Below are 19,418 nucleotides of genomic sequence, written 5' to 3'. Positions count from 1 at the left end.
CCAGATTGACAATCTGGTTCACATTACTTTTCTAGTCTCTAACTTTGTCTAACAGTTTACAGACTCGCTAACCACTATGCCACCTAATGGGTTGAGGAATGCTGATATGATTACTACTCCTATTAGGTTAGACTATTAGTGAGAGGTAATCTGATGTGTATAGATGGAGATCCATATTGCTGTTTATCTCAGCCTGTTTACGTTTCTGTTTGGAGGACCCATGAAACAACAAGGTAACCAGACTGAGTTTATCTAACCCTTCCATCCTACCTATTCACGAAGGCGGAGCTATATCACAGAATGTTATATGACTTAATGTTATAAAACATGTACCATGTATTACTATGGGCTCTGTACGAGCTTCTGTGGAAGACTGGTTGAAGAGTCAGTGAAAACGGCTATAGTCGAGAAAACAACACAAACTCAACTTTGAGGCAATCTGGAACAACCAAATTTATATATGTTGCACATGTAGGGCTAATCTTGTTACACTATTCAGGAGAGTTTCAACAACTATCCCAGTTTTTTGACAGTTTTGATCATTGTTTTTGCCAGGTGGTGGAAATGCCCGGATGTTTGCTCCTGAGATTATGTAGCAATATACCTATATTTTAAACATACCGGTACTGCAACATATCCATGAAGACAGTCAGTGTAATGTGTGGATCCAACACTGTGAATCTGATCAACTATGTCTCAACCATTATTGTGCACATCCCAGTCCTTGTTCTCAGAATAATGGGCCATGTGTTGTCCTTTATTTCAATTAGAAAACCAGTGAAAATGTATCTGAGAAACGGGTAGAATGCATGAAAAAATGTAGGGCCACAAAACAAAATTACCTCAGTAATCCAAAATGTGGGATTTCAATACCAAGTTTGAATGAAATCGGCAGAACCATGGACCTGGGAAATGATAATAATGACATGTTCAAATGTTGTTTTGGAACATAAATAGCCATTTATATTCCAAAACAACAGTCAGTCTCTTTAAGGTCACTGAAACATAAAATCCACATGCATACGTATACCATTACAAAATTGGTTGCTGCATGTCAGAGAAATGATGTTAGATGGACACAAGGAGCTACCGGTAGAACAAGAAATGGTCAAGAACACATCAAAATAGAAACAACATGGCCACGAGTCAGCCATTTTGAATCAAAACACACACAAAAATTAAATGGCAACAGTAACCCACCATGGGTGATGTCAATACCAAGTTTGAATAAAATCAGTCCCAGCATGCTTGCATTTTTGGTGTGTTTTGGAACAAAAATGGCAGCCAGTCGATCAAAATTCAACAAAACAAATTGATGTGCATATGTATACCATTATAACTTGTTTAGTTTTGAACAAAAATGGTCGCTGCATGTCAGAGAAATGATGTTGGAAAGACAGAGGAAACTAGAACACAATTCCTCGATATTAGACAACATTCAACAGAAAAAACAAATACACGCATATGTTACGAAATCAAACTCAATTTAATCAAATATATACACAATCAATAAAAAAGACAGAAAATAATTTGATATTTCAAACATGATAGTAAATAGTGAACAAAGTGATAGGAAGATAGGGGGTGTGGACGGATTAGTAGCTATCAAAGCAGCTACACATGACCCCCCAGCATAAGGTTCAATCAAAGGATTCAATACTAATTAATACCGGTAATACTTTTTGTTCACATAAAACTGTGTTGATCAAAAACAACTAAGATATGGTGCAGGAAAGTCAATATCTATCTGCATCACTGTCAAGTAGTAATGAGATCTTGTCCAACTTATTCCATAATACTGTTGCAAATGCCCCACAGCTGATTGGTTACTTGATGTCAAGTGCTTACAACTGAATAACATTATACCTCACAGAAAAGATACCCTGGTACAAATTTGAATATGCTACTCTCAGTGTAACAAAGGTGTTTTTATAAACGTTTTTACATTTTAAAATGGCAATTGAATCCAACCAGCCAATCAACAAGCACAGTGTGTAACTATGCCAATTGGAAATCTTCAAATGTTAACAAATTGGCCAATAATAACCTCTTGTTTCAATTTGAATTCATAAATATTTATGAAGATGAAGGGAATGCCTTTGTTGTGCTGAGAGTATTTCATCGCAAAGTACTCTCATTAATGTAAATAAAAAATGGGTGTTGTCATCGGTTTATACATTGCTAGTATAACTTAGTAATTATAGTAACACCATGGCTGTATTTTACTCTGTCATATGACTTAGGCTTGAGGCATACTGATATTTGTATGTCCAACACATGTCAATTTGTGTACATATATTAGTTTTGGGTAATATTTAAAATGCAAAATCTTTCTATACTACAGTTGTTAACAAACATCTTTGATAACAGTCAATAAAATTCTCACTTTTAACATAGCGAGAATATTTTATATATCTGACATCTAAACAATGGTTTTGCATACATCATACCATGGCTGATATGTCAAATAAATGGCCAATGCTCTCAAACTAAGCCATCGACTCTCTCAGTGCACATACCTCAGCTATTTTTGCAAAATTAAATATTAAAAAGTAATACTGAACATGTTACAATGCACGCATTATAAAGAAACGTGATAGAAAAAAAAATTGTTTGATTTGATCAAGTCTTGTTGCTCATACATAAAATTTAGAAATACTCTTGCTAAACAGCAAATGAGCTTGCAGTCGTCATGCCAACATGCCGCAGTGTTTTCTGGCATGATGACCAGTGCTGTGATGTTGCTACTACTTGCCCCTATTACCGTATTAATGTGACTAGATGGTGGGTGTGATTGTGGCATCATTCTGTTGTTGACCAATTGTTTTAAAGTTGAACACATTATAAACTAATGTCGCCTTGCTCGGTAGTATTAAAGCGAGAGGGTCGTCACCTGGGCACGTGCAGGAATTGAGTCCCAAGTGATCATAACAACACGCGCTAAAAATACAAAAGCTCATGGGTAGATGCTTGTTTGTAAACAATGACACGCTATGGTCATCTGACGCATGCACGACAGTCATGCTTTTTGTCACTGTGATTCACAGTCTAAAGCACCTCGATGGAATGTCCATGACTAGAAAATGTCATCATTTTTATAGAATTGAAAAAATTCGACTTTCTTTCTGTATAAAAAACAAAACAACATTCTTCACAAATGCAAGATTTCACACTGTAAATACGCATTGTTAATACGTATTCCAGATCTACCACTATCACCAGATCAGTGCTTATGGCAACTTAAACATCTCAAATATACTTTAAATCGCTTTAAAATTCATGAAATGTTGCAGCAATGTCCATAATGAGTTGTCGCTCAGAACTCATCAAATTTTTTATGTTTTGCCTCGAAAAAGGAAAGCAGTGACTTTCATGCAATCCTGAGGTTGCCACAAAGTGTGTGTTTTCATGTAATCAATGTATTTTACATATCACAGAGTCTAAACAGGGACTGTGTACATATATAAACATTTGTATACGTTTTTATGGAACCCATATTGAACCTGATGACTAGCGCCCTTCAAATAATCAACTCGCAATTACAGTAGTATAACAGGGTGACACTTGAACACTGAGTTTGTTTTGTTACAACAGAATATAATCACAGTATGACAGTGAAGAAAAATTATAACAAACTTCACAGAAATTAAGAATAAAAACTAAGTTTTAACAGCAAGTGTAAATATCAGTGACTGAATCTTTGGTTGAAGTATAACGAGCATTATAATATATACAATTTACACATCTCTATATTTACAGTCTAAAGTTCTCAACATGCATTATTTTATGGGGGAGGGGGCTAATCTTAGGAGGGTACGGATAAATTTCACTGTTAATTAGTCTATACATGATTTATCAATTAATCAAATTGACACCCTCTTCTTTAGATTTACCCGCCAAAAATGGTTTCTTCCTTTCTGGCTACATTTAATAGCATATTTTTGTTATTAGTAACATATGAGCTTACCGGTATAAGAAGAGAGGTGTGTCTGTGTGTCCATTTGTGGTGCACTTAAAGCAAACATAGTAACTGTATTTCCTGTATTAGAAACTCATATCGTACTATCACAAATTGTAAACCTATGTCTTGTTACCAATTACTGAAAACATTTTAATTTTGTTTGTCCATTTTTGTTCAATTTCAACTTTGCTAAATTGCACAAACATAACTTGGTTACTTCAAAAGAGACCAACAATCTAAATTATAAGCATAGAAATAAATTGTATTTGTTCTATTAGAAGTGAATGCAATAGTGTAATTGATCAGTGTGACTTCAGTGTGTTTAAAAAAAACACATCAAAACTAACATTTCCGGGTCAGACACATGTATGCCCTAATTGCAAATAATGTAAAATACTTTATTTTTGCTTGGAATTTTGGCTATTTTCCCTGAAGGAATTCAGTCTTTATAAGTCTAATAAGTCTTTTCAGCGAAAATTAATTCCAGCTAAAATAAAGTATTTTATAGTAGATAATCAGTGATTACTGGAATGTAAAAGCAAAGTTTCAAATTTTCATACCATAATTGCGATTTCCAAACATCTTTGTTTTATGAAAATGATGTGTAATGTGCAAACAAACAAAATGCACCACTCTTTGTTAAAAAAATTATTACTCTTATCAAAAAGTAAATTATCTATTAAATTTAAACATGTACCACCCTACCTATCCCAGGCTGGCCTAATCAGGGCTACTCTGAGGGGGTTAAAAACAGTTCAGGTAACAGAGAAATACCCCTCTACCTATCATAGATTATTGTCTTCATAACTACCAACCTAATCTAGGCTACTCTGTGGAACACAACACAAGCTCCCTAAAGGGGGCACTATTTTCAAATCCCTACTAGTATAATGGTTTATTATTACTATAGTTTTTGCATAGATTTAAGTGATTTTATTGAATATTCCAAATATTTTCTGGAAGTAACACTCTGGTGGGACACTCAAAGTACATGCATGACACACGATTTAGATAAATTCTCACAGCTGAGTGTAAAAAGAAAACTGTTTTAAGCACTACCCATCAGCCAGCGATGGTTGGCACGGCGGCGACGTAGTCTGATGATGGCAGCATCCACTGATGCTGCTCCATGTTTATCTCTCTTATCATCATCCAGTCTCATTCTAGCTAGATGTAACATCCCAATGTTACGACTAGTTGCCAATAATGATGCGTCCAGACCAGCTGCACCCTGTAACGAGAAGTAGCATAATAGTGATATCAGAGTTGTTATGACAACAAAGGAACAACAGGATAGATGTATTCTCAATAAAGTCCATGAACATCAACAAATAGTCCAATTGTTTTGTCAACAACAACAAGTTGTTGCTGCTCATCTCAGAAAAAATTGAAAAGTGGTGTTTTTGTTTTTGTTTATATTAAGATTGTTTGATACCACAAGAAGATATATCATTTATTAAATATTGTTTTTGAGTACATGCATTAGAGGTGGAAATGTATCGACACAATATCCTCTGAAACAGAAAACAAACATTTCTCCATTCTACAGTCCACACCTCACTGGTACACAAAATTGCCCAAAAAAAAAGCATGCGGCGCATGTTTCAAACTGACAGATGTCGAGCTTCGATTAAATTTGGGCCTAATTAAATTTGAACATATAACTCAACCGTGGATAGGGGGGATGTGTTGGAATAAGTGACAACTGCATGACAATTTGACTGTGATATTGATTGTGTGAGTAGTGGCTTACCCGAATAATATCTTGTGGCTCAGGCAAGTTAGTACCAGGATGACGCTGAAATACGCGCACTGCAGGTCGATCCAGTCGTTCCCTTGTTGTCAAGTCAGCATGAGACTCAGGTCCTAGTGTGTAGCCTTTAGCTTTCTCTGTGGCGTCAAACCAACGCTGGGCACGGTGAACAGCAGCACGGTTTTCCCCAGACTGCACTTGGAGATGTTGCTGTAATGAACACATGTATTTGATTATTATAATGCCATAATTGCTATATTTTTCGTAACTCCAATTTTGTTTAACCTTTTGACCACTAGACTTTCTCGCCCAAATTTTTCAGCTATTTTCTTCTCATATTTTTCAATATTTCTGGAAATATGAATCAATTTTTTTACTCAGAAAATGTGGCTATTTTTGTCCCAATTTCAACATTTAAATAGACTGAATACAATTTGTCAATATTGAGACCACAAGAGGTGGAAGTGAACAACTGATCATTTTGCAATACCTTAAGTGCTATTGTCTCTGCTAGTTTCTGTGTCAAGCCATCATTGACAGATTTGTGTGCAGATCTCTGTAGCTGCTCTGTTCTTGCTATTGCGTCTTCCACGTCCCTCCTCAGCGTAGATGACTTATTCCGTGCGTCATGTGCTTGAGCAATAGCAGCAGCCGACTCTGGCGTGTACGGGCCAAGTGGATCTAAAGTTGGTGTATACGATCTTGTTGGTTCATATTCCATAGCATCCTCTGGCAGTGGAGTGCTACTTCTACGACCGTCGTTTCGCATATTGAAATGAACCTGTCTTGAATAGCCAAGTCCATTGGATCCAAATGTAGGTTTAATAGCATGGTGCATGTTACGTGAGTTTCTGCCATTGGTTACTGATGAGGCTGCATGACACAGAAGGTCAAGTACACGAGAACGCTCTTGTATAACAGATCCTAGTCGTTTGCGTGCTTCATCCAAAACCTAACAATGAAAAACATATAATAATATTAAAAATCACATGAATGTAATAAGAACTGTGATTCAGTTCAGTGAAAAATACTTCTAGTCTGGATACTTCAGGTGATCAACATGTCCCTGAAGTTCATCATTACCGTACTTATGTTGTCAGTAAAATTCTACTAATAATTTGGAACGATTTTGTAGCAGATTTCAGATAGGATAAAATTTACATGTTACATATTCATTGTTTAATGAATTATTTATATCTACTGATAAGAAATTTGAGAGCAGGATATGAAGCTCACACTACAGGATGGGAGAGGAAAACATTACACCTGCATTAAATTGTTTACAATGGGTTACTATGACAACTTACCTGCAACTGTTTCTGAACAGCTCTCAGTTGGGCTTCTAACATTCGTTTTAACTGTAATAACTGCTTGCGTTCCAGGTCCAATAAACTATCAGCACCATCTTGATCCTACAAAATAAATATAAGAGACATTGTGATTATTTAAATTTTGTAATTGTCCCAGCAAAGACACATTGCTTAGACTTTTCCGGGCTGGTTCCCTTCCTCCTAGTAATGTGAAGGGTTACCCATTTGATAACTGATGGGAAAGAATTCGTTTTTTTTTTTAAATACTTTACTTACAGGTACACCATGACAAATTTGTATTGACTTTTTCCCCCCTAGTTTTACATAGTAAATAACAATTATGTCGTTATAATAACAGCCATGTTACCATGGTTGCATTATGAAAAGTAGATTAAATTTCTACCACACATACATAAACTGCTATTTTTATAACATGTATATGTTACATATGAATAATCATATCCTGTTTGATATGGGATCCATATCAATGTTTACAACACTTGTTTGAGAATGAGACAAGACAAAATCCTAAAATGTCAGCTGCCTCAACCAACCAAGACATAACAAAATTAAATCATTCATCTTTGTTTTCCTCATTTCTGTTTGTTTTGTTTTCATCTTATCAGTGATGTTTTTTTTTACTCTGTTGTTGTTATTTTATTATTCTATCTACCAAAATCCCACATCAGGATACAGTTTCAAAATAAATTATTATTATTAACTAGTGTAAAATACAATATGCTGCATGACGACTGTAGCACTTTAAACAGAAATTACGAGTATTCTCACAAGCACTACGAGTCTGAAATTCCCTAAGACACCAAAGGCCTTAGTGTCCTTCAAAATTGGGATCCTTCTTGATTATGAAATTCTAGCCTTAGCACAGATAAAAAAAATGTGCCTTAGAACAAACTCATGTATCTGGCCATCATGTGCATTATTCAAAACTTTGTATGTTGTCCGAATTGAAAAAAAAAAAAAGAAAAAAAATCGAAATGAATATTAATGTTTTATGATAATAAAAAATACATCTGCATCAGATATGATAAATAAATTGACGAAAAACTTTATTCTTATTTTTTTTGGCCACAACGACAGTACTAATTAATTTTTGCTGTCAAAGATTTCCACAATTTGAAATTGTTTGCTACAATTTGAAATTAAAATTGTGAAAGTTGTTCGCAGCTGCAGTTACATATAGCGTCATTATATGTTCAATGTTTTGAGGTTATTATACTGGCTAAGCTAGGTGTAAACAGGAAACCCATCAACATGATAGTCACTTTAATTTTCACGAGAGACAAATATTCACGAGTTCCACGAGTTAGTGAAAGTCACAGAATTTTATAACAGCGAAAATTTCTTTGGGGTTTTACAAAACAAAGTCTTAGTGACCCTTAGAAAATTTTGCCTTTATGTAAACCATAAAATCCTGAAATCATGATTTACAGTATAAAGAGACCGCCAAAATGAAGTCTATTGATTATTTGTTCAAGAAAGCACCCTAAATGGAAATCCTATTATCTACCAACAAGTAATGGCCTTGCACTTTTGTACGTGGTTGTCCTCCTTTTGAACTGGATTTATTATTTATTATTTTAATTTATCTATCTTTAGAAACAATATTTGCATTATGATATAGCATTAATAGGACTTGTTGCTATGAAAGCTCAAGTTTATGGTCACTTGGCGGATTGCAATCACTTAAAGAAACCATATAACTTTCACTCTATAAATAATAACGATTTAATGACAAAATAAACTTGATTCTCTTTTATTTGTTATTCAAGCTTGACTGTCATGGAACAACAGTGAACATGGCTGAAAATGTGTCAACTACGTTCAACCTAATATTCTAAACTTGTTGTTTGGTGACAAACCTTGGAAGAAAGGTATTTGCATTGTTACCGTTATGACATTGTTGTGCTGGTCGTCTAAACGAAAATATAGTTCTCAACTACCAGAGCGGGGACGTCCATATTTCCAATTACATTGTTGTGTACACATTGTACAGTTATTTTATGCATGGATGGATGGTTTTCTTCGGCAATTTAAAAGGATATCTATATCATGTAAAATAATAAATGACATTACCTTTTCTCTTGATGGCCGAGTGAGACGTACTTCCATTGACAACTTGTTAAGTGCGATGTCTTTGCGTTTGTGTTCCAATGCTTTTTCGAGGGATTCTTTCTTTCGTATTAATAGCTTAATTTCTTCATTAGTTTCAACCAAACTTTCCCGCAGTTTAACAACAACCGCTCTGGCTTCTCTGACATAGCAGTGGACGACTTCGTTACTCTGTTGTGCACAATTGTCTCTGAGAGATGGTAGTGGGTCCAATGTACGACCAAGATCGCAGCCCTTGTCGCTCTTTCTCACCACTTCCTGTGATACTTTGATGGTCTTCAGAGAAGCGTCCCGCCAGCTTTGAGGACCGATTACCGCTGTCGAAAGCGGTACTTGTGGTCGGCTTTTCATAAGGGTTGCCATTTCACAACATTGGCTCGTGCAGAATGATAAAATAAAATGTAGAAATTAATATAACAAGTGCACCGAACCAAATGTCAGACTCAGACTGTACTGCTCGATTGTGACTGTATGTCCCTGAGCGTCAGTACGTAACACTTGTTGCTTAGCAACTTTACTTCGCGGATACAATCACCGGCGATGGTGCATTGTGTCAACACAGGTGGCGCTATTCGGTTGGTTTGCAGCGCGGCGATCGATCGCGGCGATCTGCGTGTCGGTGAGATGACAAACTACGTTTGTAAGAAACTTTGTGATTGGCCGAGATGAGAGATTATATACCATACTTTTGTCAACAGTTATATAAAATATTGTTAAGAATTGAGTTTACTTTTGGGCAGTAAACTGTTATTTAAACATATTATTTAATTATACATTTACTTATTTAACAAGATATCATGTGAAAATTTGACAAAACAAACAATTCAATCAACCAATAGCAACGTACGTTTCATTTTTTACACTACGTCGAAGAAATACGTTATATGCACGTTTTCAGCATGTCTGAGTCTTCAAAGTTATTTTCAAAATTTGATGGGAATTAATTATAGCCGTTAAATTGTAACTGTTTGCAAAATACCTCAAGTGGGCCTCAAAAAAGAAACCACGGCAATGTAGCCGCACATCACGCGTTTTCTCGCGGGAATCTACGTGAGTTGGGTTGGTCGTTCCGGGTTGACGTCACCCAGGTCGATCCGAGTTAATTTTCAAACCTGTGTACCTGGAGATTATTGACGAAGTGACTTATGTCTATTTCACGCCGAAAAGTTTGATTTGTGTCGTTTAATTATTAACTACGACAAGTGTTTCTACCCATTTGTGATTAGGATACGTAAGAGAAGTCAGCAAAATGACTGTACCGGCGTGGAAATTGGCGTTGCTCGAAAAGAAACACCAACGCGAAGAGGAAGAACGAAAGCGACAAGAGGAGGAAGAAGCCAAACTAGAAATTATACCGGCATGGAAACGGGATTTATTACTTAGGAAGCGTTCGGGAGCACAGGTAAATAGTTGGAGGGTTACGCCAAAAGCCGGAAATGTAAGTACAACGCACGATCTAGGTAACAAGACTGTACGAAACTCAGCTGTGAACGTAAAGCCCGGCCCCAGTATCGGTGTCGGCGTTGTTAGCAATGTTACAGTCGTTGATCATGCAACCACCCAAGAAAAAAAACCTACTGTCGGAATGCCAAAAGACGATGGCGTTTCCGAGGAACATTGTTCGTCAGTGCACGATAACCCATTTCTGCGGCAGGAACGTAAACGATTGAGTTCTGTCGGCGAAGACTCGCTCGCTTCAAAACGAGACAGTGCAGAAATACACAGCGAGGTCATTGCCGTCAACATGAAGCCTAGTATCAATACAAAGGCTGCAAATAATGCAAATAATAATACAATACTGAATAAAACAGAATCGTCAACAACTGTGCACAATAACTATTCCAGTCTAAACAAAACACATAAGCCCGAAGTTATTATCATTCCCAAGCACAGGCCCGAACAACCTCGTGTTGTGCCGGCAAAACAACCAACAGCACAGAAACTTACCATGGACAGAAGAAGTCTTTCACCAAGTCCAAAAGAAAAAAGACAGTTCGTATTTAAAGATGCAGAACCTGAGTTGAATGCTGAAACACTGACAAGTCCTGACAATGAGCAATTTGAACATGGACGAGTGAATAAATTACTGGGTCTTTTTGGAAAGCCAGCTTCGCAAGATGATCTGGTTGTGACCAGGATGCGGAAAAATAGCCTAGATAGGAATCATAAAATAATGAAACCAGCAGCATATAGCAATATTGTTAGCAAAGGGTCAAAACAAACAAAAAACCAGGAACAGTCAGAAAAGCTTCCAATTTCAGTTAATCAGTATAAAGAAACTGTAGTTGTAAATACAACAGCTGGATATGAGAAACCTGTTGATCCACCAAAAGCTGATGCTCCAAAACCACCTTGTGTTAATGAACAGAACGATAAAACTATTGTGCCTTTAAAGCAAGAACCCAATAAATCCCAACTTGAACCAACTCCCAAACCTAGGAAAAAAAAGACTAAATTAGATGCCAGTACAATAATTAGACTGGATGATGAAGAGCCTGCCAACTATGCACATCCGCGAGTACTTTCTTTAGCAAGAAAAAAGGAGAATGAGAAAAAAAAGGAGGAAAGTCAAGATGTCCGGTCAGTTAAATTGAACAAGTCTGGTACTATATCCATGTCACAGTTTGATCAGCAACAAAATGCTGAAAGTGTTACAATTCCAGCTATCAGTAAAAGACAAGCACCCCCTCCTCCAACACAGATTACGTTTGAAACGCATGATCAGCCATCACAGAATGCAAGTGCCAACATAACTATAGTTGCGAAGGAATCGGCATCTCCTGGACAAATATCATGGAATGGAACCAATGAAGCTGCTAAAACAAATAATGACAGCGTGGGATCAACATCAGAGCTGGCTGACGTCAGAAAACAAACGATTACTATGACACATGTTGATAAACAAATTAAAACTGAAAAACAAACTGAAAGTAATAGTTCAACATCTGAAGTAAGAAAGGCTGTCGAGGAGCTCAAATCTGTAGGTACTACTTTTCATGTTACGCCAAAAATACACAAATTTAAACCTAAATCCTCGGCACCACCAGTGCCAGAATCTCAAAAACCGATTTCTCTGTCGGTGGGTAGTAAACAAAACCACATAGACTTGTATAAAAATGATGATACTGACTCTATTCCTGTCAGTAATATTGACGATTTGTTGACTCCACCATCATCGCCTAAGAAGATGCCAGTCTCTGTTGTAAATAGTGGAAATAGCAATAAAAACCATGTGACAAAACCTTTTGAAAATGGTAACACAATTACTATTGACGCTAACACTGGAAAAATAGAATCTCCTGTGAAGGAAAAAGAAAGCCCAGTTGAGGTTGTGAAAACTCCTCTTCGGAGGTTAGCCGGTGGAAAAGTCAAGAAAGTTCTGACTTACTCATTCACTGGAGAGAATGCTGCAACTGGTAAACCTTCTATGCTCATCAAATCCAAAAATAATAAGGTAAGTACTTTGGACATGTGCTTTAATGGTTTATACATAATTTATGCATTCATGCTTAAAGGGGGTGGCAGTGGGTGGATTAATATGTACAAATGTACGACAACTACAGATTGATTGATCAATAATTATAATTGGATTGGATTGGAATAATAATACTTTGTCTCTTTTTAAAAAAAAAAGTTTTTGATGCGATTTTTACATTGTGTCTCTAACAAAAATGGTTTACCATATTTAGTCGCACATATGCGCCTATATAAATGACAGATGATAAATCAGAATAATGTATAATACTTAATGATCCTGCTTATAGTCAATTTTTGACTTCATTTTATGTGTGATATATGTAATGATTAACTGTTTTACCGCCAGTTCCCTCTTTTCATCACAAATTCACAAAATAGTCTTGTTTATAGTCTGCGAAGATTGGAATAATAGAAATAATTTTTTTTAGTAAAAACAGAGAATTGACACAAATTATGTCTGTTGGCTCCAAAATTAGCGTTCATTTCCAAAAATATTGAAGAATATAAGAAAAAAAGTGCAGAACAAATTTGGGTAAAAAGGTTAAACTGAATATCCCAATATTTAAAGTTATTTTGAGCAGAGCAAAAGTATTCAAGGTAATCAAATTAAGCAGTACCATATAACAGATACAGTAGTTTCTCTATTGAGATGCATTGTATGCTCGATTCTTAATTAAAATATTAATTAAAACCTGTCTTATTTAGACCTTTGAGTGATTTTCGGTAATTACTGGTGGACCAATTTTGGTTTCATTCTGGATTTGTATGAATAAAATGTGATTTAAGCAAAATTGTAGTTAAGGACACCTGTTTTGATAGTAAAATATTTAAATAGTATTAAAGTACTTTTTAGACTGACATTTTTATTTGTCTTGTGCAAAGTAGTAATGTTGCAATAGAAAATAATTATAAGTAATTGCTCGGTTTGGAAGCAGATCTCAATATCTATTTTTAGTTTTATTTAATGCTTGTCCTGTACAAAAGAAGATAGATGTATTGCTGTTTGTGCTGGTTCTGCTCAATGTTATGGTTTAGTGGATGCCATGGAAACTGCCACATGATCCTGATGCCATGGAAACAGCTGTGTGCAATTAGCATAAAAATAACCCTGATTCATTCATGTAGATGTGGGAGTTTAAATGTGTCATTTGGAATTAATGAATGCATACTAAGTTGCCAATTTGCATATTGACCAAGTTGTATTTATAACCATATCGATAGCTCAGAAGTTTTTGTTTACACACATATTTTTAGACTATGACTGACGTGGTATAACAACTGTGACACTAATATTTGGTATCAGATTAGAATTATTTATTAACACCATATTTTGAATGGATTACATGTTTGACATTGCACAGCCTCTTCATTATCTTTACTATTGATATTAATACTGATATTAAACCGGGCTTGAACTTCATAGAGGCATCAAAGGCTTTTGACAGCTCTTCCAAAAAACATAAATTTCTAGCCAGTCTCAATTCATATTTTTCATGTATGTACCAGTGACAGTCCTCTACGAAGAATTGTTTGTATTGTGATGTGGTAACTACAATTTTTCAATTGAAAACAACTTTGATCTCTGGGTCTACTATAAATGCATTAATTATTCACAAGTTAATTTTAGCATTTTTTCTTATAAATAAAATTTTCTAAATTGAATCCACATCAACATGTAGAATAATAATTTGTTTCCTTGCCAAATTCATGAAGTAAAAACCCAGTGATTAGGATCAAAATAGCTAAATTAGATACCAGTAAAAATAAATGGTTTACAGTATCTGAGGTATCATTGCAAACATAAAAGCCTGTTTACTTACCAATTACATGTAGTTTATATAATTTTAAAATTATAATTTATTTCGGTCTGCTCAAATTCACATTAAACAGATTTATATGCATAAAAAAAAAAATTCAACACTTTTATAGTATTGTACTACAGCATATACAAACTGATGTGGTCTAGTTGTCTGGTATAAAGTATACAATCTTTCCTTCTCTCTGTGATTTTATCTAAAAAAAAAAACAGTGTGAATCATAAGTGCAGGAAACGCCCCTCTTCAACAGCCCTTCATACTGTAATTCAGATTATCTTCACTTAATATTCATATTATGGCTCAGTGGATTCTTTGGAATTGAATCATAAAAATGTGACCTTTGACCTCTAGTCAAGTATTGGACCTTTGATCTCTAGTCAAGTATTGCATTGTGTTGTATGATACAACAAGTTTGTATAAGTACTATAACCCTCTTAATAGACTGTCCCACATGTGTAGTTTAAAAAAAAAATTTCCCTGTAGAATGGTCAGAATTTCCATCATTTCCATCGACCCCTTAATTCACAGCAGCACATTATTGAATAACAGTGCTTACGGCCACTTTGATATCATCCAGTCCATAAAACTATTAATTCAATTATTTGACATTAAATACCAACCCTGCAATGACAAAATGACAAATTATTTTGATTTGTCATTTTCATGTTTAAATTGTTTTCTCATTTATTAAAATATAATATTTAATTAGTTAAAGCCAGTCTGGTCTTGTCATAATTGTGATTGTTATAAGTTGTACTGTCCTCTCCTAACTAAGCTTTGAGGTGTGGTGTTGTTTTATCCTCTAGGCAACCTTCACTTTGTATTAAAGTCAGTGAATACCTTCATACCTTGGAGACAAAAGATAGTACATTATGGTTGACATTCATTATAGCTTTGCTGACGTAGTTTATATGCAGGAATGTAGAATGTTTTGAATCGGTTAGTTGCTCCTCAATGGTAGTGGCAAAGATAATACCGGTAGTAAAATTACGCTTTCTATTGGTCCGATTTGAATTTGGGTTTCTTTTACTTACCTTTATATTTAAAATGTAAGTGAAAACAAATTGTTTAACCCCATTGAACGCTGTCAATTTCCCCAGTAACATTTTGCACAATTCTGCATATATTCTATAATTGTTAGTTTTTGATAATTACATCTATTTTCCCATTGTCTACATAAAATTATGTTATCATAGTTTTATTTTGTAAAATTGACTTTGGTGCTCAATATTATTTAATACATCATGAGTACCGGGGTACTATATAGTTTCAAATGTAGGTCACTTCACCAACTGAATCTAGGCCATCAGTTTAATATTAATAGCTTTAATTTTGTATGCATTCATATTATTATGTAATTTTTTTGTTACATATGTGAGCTTTATTCACTGCTTTAGAGTACTGTTCATTGCACATTATTATTCACAATAAAAATGTTGTTCACTTGAAGTTGAACTATTTTTAGTGTCCCTATATTAAGTTCTGCATTCCAAAGTATTCAAGGATATTCAGACATTTTGTGTATTTTTATGTATCTTTCTATTGTTTATTTTTTTACTATTGTGTCATTGTCTACACATCTTGGTTGCATTTTTTGAAACAATTCTGCAGGTTTTACTGTTTACCATTTGAATGCTTCATTTTTACCGCTAAAATTTGGTACAACATTTTGAACACTTTTTTGTATTTTAAGTTTTGAAAAATTTAATGAAATAATTATGTGGATTAGTTTTTGAATGTAGCGATCAATCAAAGGTCAAGTTCATTAAAATTTGTCTTCATAGACAGGCGGAGGAGGGAAGTATATATATAGAAGATTATTTGTATGGTAGATCATCGACTCCTACAATTGGCATATTTGTCAAGAAAATAATGAGACAATACTCACATTTATTTGAGTTGATTAAAATCAAACTAAATAAATTTGACTGTAGTGCATACCAATGTTGCCAACTTTATATATGTAAATGTTATACACAAAAATGACAATCGGTTACCATTTTACTACAGTACTAAATGTTCTTCATATTCCCTTCAAGGAGTTGTAACATTGATAGACGCTATAAATATGGGGTTTCTTGAGTAGACTAAATGAAAACTTTTACTTCAACTTTGTTTTTGTTGGCTGGGAAATCCTATAGGAACTAATGGCAAAAACATGTTGTTTTTATAGTTAGCAAGTATTGTGTTGATTTAGAAGAGAACATGAACACTGGTTTGAATATTTCTATATAATTTGCATACTTTCACCATTGGGCCTGACACTGGCATTACTGTGGTTTATTGATGCGTTAATTTCTACTACATTGCACTTGTTAGAGGTGCACTTACTATCAAGGTGTCGATACTAATTCTGATTTCTTACTGAGGTGAACTTGACTTGCAGTATTTTCTAGGTCTCTAATAGTCAAAAAATAAAAAAAAAATTTTTTGATTGGCTCAATTGTTAGATGTTACCAATGAGCAACAAATGAGTTGCCATCTTGTATGTACTTTATTCTACATGTGGAAATTAAGCATTGATATTATTCACATGTAAATGACTTATGCTGGTAGCCTGCATTCCACACCTTGGCACTGGGTGCATCATCTCTTTGTTTCTCGTACTTCTTAGCACATGTGTCACATTCAGTCACACTCGAGTAAACTGAGAAGTGTGATGCTCCTTACCTGCACTCATTATAAAATCAAGAATGCCACTGTTTAGGAAGGAGGGAAAGAGGGAGGAAGGGGAGGGTGTATATTTGCCGACTTATTCATTGCCAATGTCATAAGTGACCATAATGCAACAATCATGAACAAATAAACCATGACTTTTCCACAGACAAGTTAAATATTGTTTCAGAACATACCATGAATGGTCCAGTGATTTTAAACTGCATGTATACCAGTCATAAATTATATTTAACCCTAATCTTGTCAGCCCTATGTGTTTTTATATTGACTTGACCACATAAGAGTTAAAATAAAACCACCCAATACATTTTTCTTGCATGAATTCAGACACATAGAAAATTTGATTTCAACTGTATGTAGTATTATTGTAGCTCATGTCAGTATCAATATGCAAACTTGCTGTAATGAACCAGGTAAATAATATCAGAATGCCTTTATAGAAAAAAAAAGTATGAATTTCAATAGATTTATTTATTTATTAACACACAACATCCCCCGGAGGGGATGAAAAGGGTTACAAATCAAATATTAGTAAAAGAAAAATAATTACATAAAAAGTAAGGGAACAAAAAAGCATTAAAAAAAAGAAAGATAAATTTGTATACGAGGAATGTGTTACTGGCTTAGTTTATCTAGGTGCTGCTGTCTTGTATTAAAACAGTTTTTTAAATATTGTGCTAAAGGAATTGACATTTTCTTGTTACTTAGTAATGATATGAATTTATTTTCATAACTAAATTTGTCAAAATTGGGTATACATTTATTAGCTACAATGTAAAGATGGTGCTCTTGAGAGACCCTGCTGCCATCTTTTTCCGCTTCCTAGTGATTCAAGGTACAACGTTGGAACATAGCGTATATGCTATGCTTTCAGTGTCCACATTTCTGTGTTGGCCATTACATACACAAATGATGCATGGAATGTTATATTATAAATAAAAATCAGAAAAACGATTGTTACAGCTACATTGTATTGTCGTTTTAATTTTAAAATTCTATTTTATATTACCGGTAGTTAAAATTTGTAACTGCAGGTAAATTAGCCGTCACAAAGATGAATGACATTTTCTGATTTTTTTCATTTCTATCTTTGTTCCTTTATTGCAAGTGGCATATTTAATAAATGGTAAGAATTGAAATGGTAATGACGTATTCCCCTCATAATCGATGATTTGTTCAGTGTCCTACTTTCTTTATTTTCATATGAATTTTCATGCTCAGAACATTTAGAAAATTATGAATTTGTATAAAATAAGCATTGATAACAATAATAATAGACAGCTTGCTAGGTCGATGTAAACAGTATCTACCCAGCTGGCTAATTAAAAATATATATATACACATATAAACAGCACCTACATGTAGATAGAAAGCTGGCTATGCACAACAAGATTTTTATTTTATTAAATTTTAATTCAAAAAGAATTTTTAAATTCATAGATTAATGATCATTTTTTGATTTTAAATGAATTAAAAATATACCACAAAAAAGTGGCTCATAGCCCACGTCATTCAGTATTGAAAATAATACAATATTGATTCTTTTTTTACTCGCGCTTTCATGAAAAGCGTATTGTTTGGTATGCAACGTTGAATTATTTATAAATACAGACTAGGCACAGTCTAAGACTTCTCAGTTGAACTGACTCGCGTCATGAAATATACAAGCCTGCTTTGCAGTAACCTAATGCATATTTTGTATTGTATTCTGCTGTCACTCTAAATTGAAAAGTATACCTTAACCCTAACCTAGCATTGTAGTTCATATAAAGTTAGTATAATTACCATGTAATGACTTGATATCAATGGAATAATAGATTTGTCCCAACTAACCCTCAGGTCTTAGGTGTTTGCTCGGCATCGCAGGGAAGCTATTTGTTCGACCTTGTTAATTGGCAACTTTTCAGTTTGCATATTGAAAAATGAATTCTACCAAAACCACAAAACATACTGTTTTGAATTGAGTGTCCTGTCAGATGGGATGGTAGAAATTATCAGTTGTATATTCGTTGTTTCTGTCATATGTACCTTGAATTCCAAACTTGTCGATGTTTTTCGTCTTTCGGGAAGCACATTAAAAAACTGCATTATTTTTTTTTTTTCATCAAAATTAATTGCATTTTTGCCCAAATGCCAAAACAAAAAAATGTTGGTGTACATAACGCATCAACTCTGTAGGTCAACGTCTTCTACTCTGAACTGGCTCAGAGTGCGAGGAGTCTGGATGGCATTTGGATAATATTATGTTCTCTGGTCAATCATCTATAACCTGTCAATTGCAACGTTTACAAACA

General features: G+C 34.5%; 2 protein-coding genes across 2 annotated transcripts in view; one reads left to right on the top strand and one right to left on the bottom strand.

Moving 5' to 3' along the window:
- Window positions 1–1,467: 1,467 nt before the first annotated feature.
- On the bottom strand, window positions 1,468–9,674 carry LOC100371590 (tektin-like protein 1). Its single transcript, XM_006822492.3, has 5 exons — window positions 9,119–9,674; window positions 7,022–7,126; window positions 6,205–6,666; window positions 5,715–5,924; window positions 1,468–5,192 (listed from the first exon to the last, which is right to left on the bottom strand). The coding sequence occupies exons 1-5, from the start codon at window positions 9,515–9,517 to the stop codon at window positions 5,010–5,012; spliced, it is 1,359 nt and encodes a 452-aa protein (XP_006822555.1). The 5' UTR covers window positions 9,518–9,674; the 3' UTR covers window positions 1,468–5,009.
- Window positions 9,675–10,182: 508 nt separating this feature from the next.
- LOC102808930 (uncharacterized) overlaps window positions 10,183–19,418 on the top strand; it is a 30,970-nt gene continuing 21,734 nt past the window's right edge. Inside the window, exon 1 of the mRNA XM_078013321.2 lies at window positions 10,183–12,608. Coding sequence (XP_077869447.2) covers window positions 10,404–12,608 — 2,205 coding nt within the window. The 5' untranslated portion in view covers window positions 10,183–10,403. The remainder of the gene's footprint in view (window positions 12,609–19,418) is intronic.

This window comes from Saccoglossus kowalevskii, chromosome 17 (genome assembly GCF_978046115.1).
Source record: "Saccoglossus kowalevskii chromosome 17, keSacKowa6.1, whole genome shotgun sequence".
Lineage (NCBI taxonomy): Eukaryota > Metazoa > Hemichordata > Enteropneusta > Harrimaniidae > Saccoglossus > Saccoglossus kowalevskii.
Note: the sequence above shows the minus strand (reverse complement) of the source record. Positions and strands in the feature narration are given on the sequence as shown.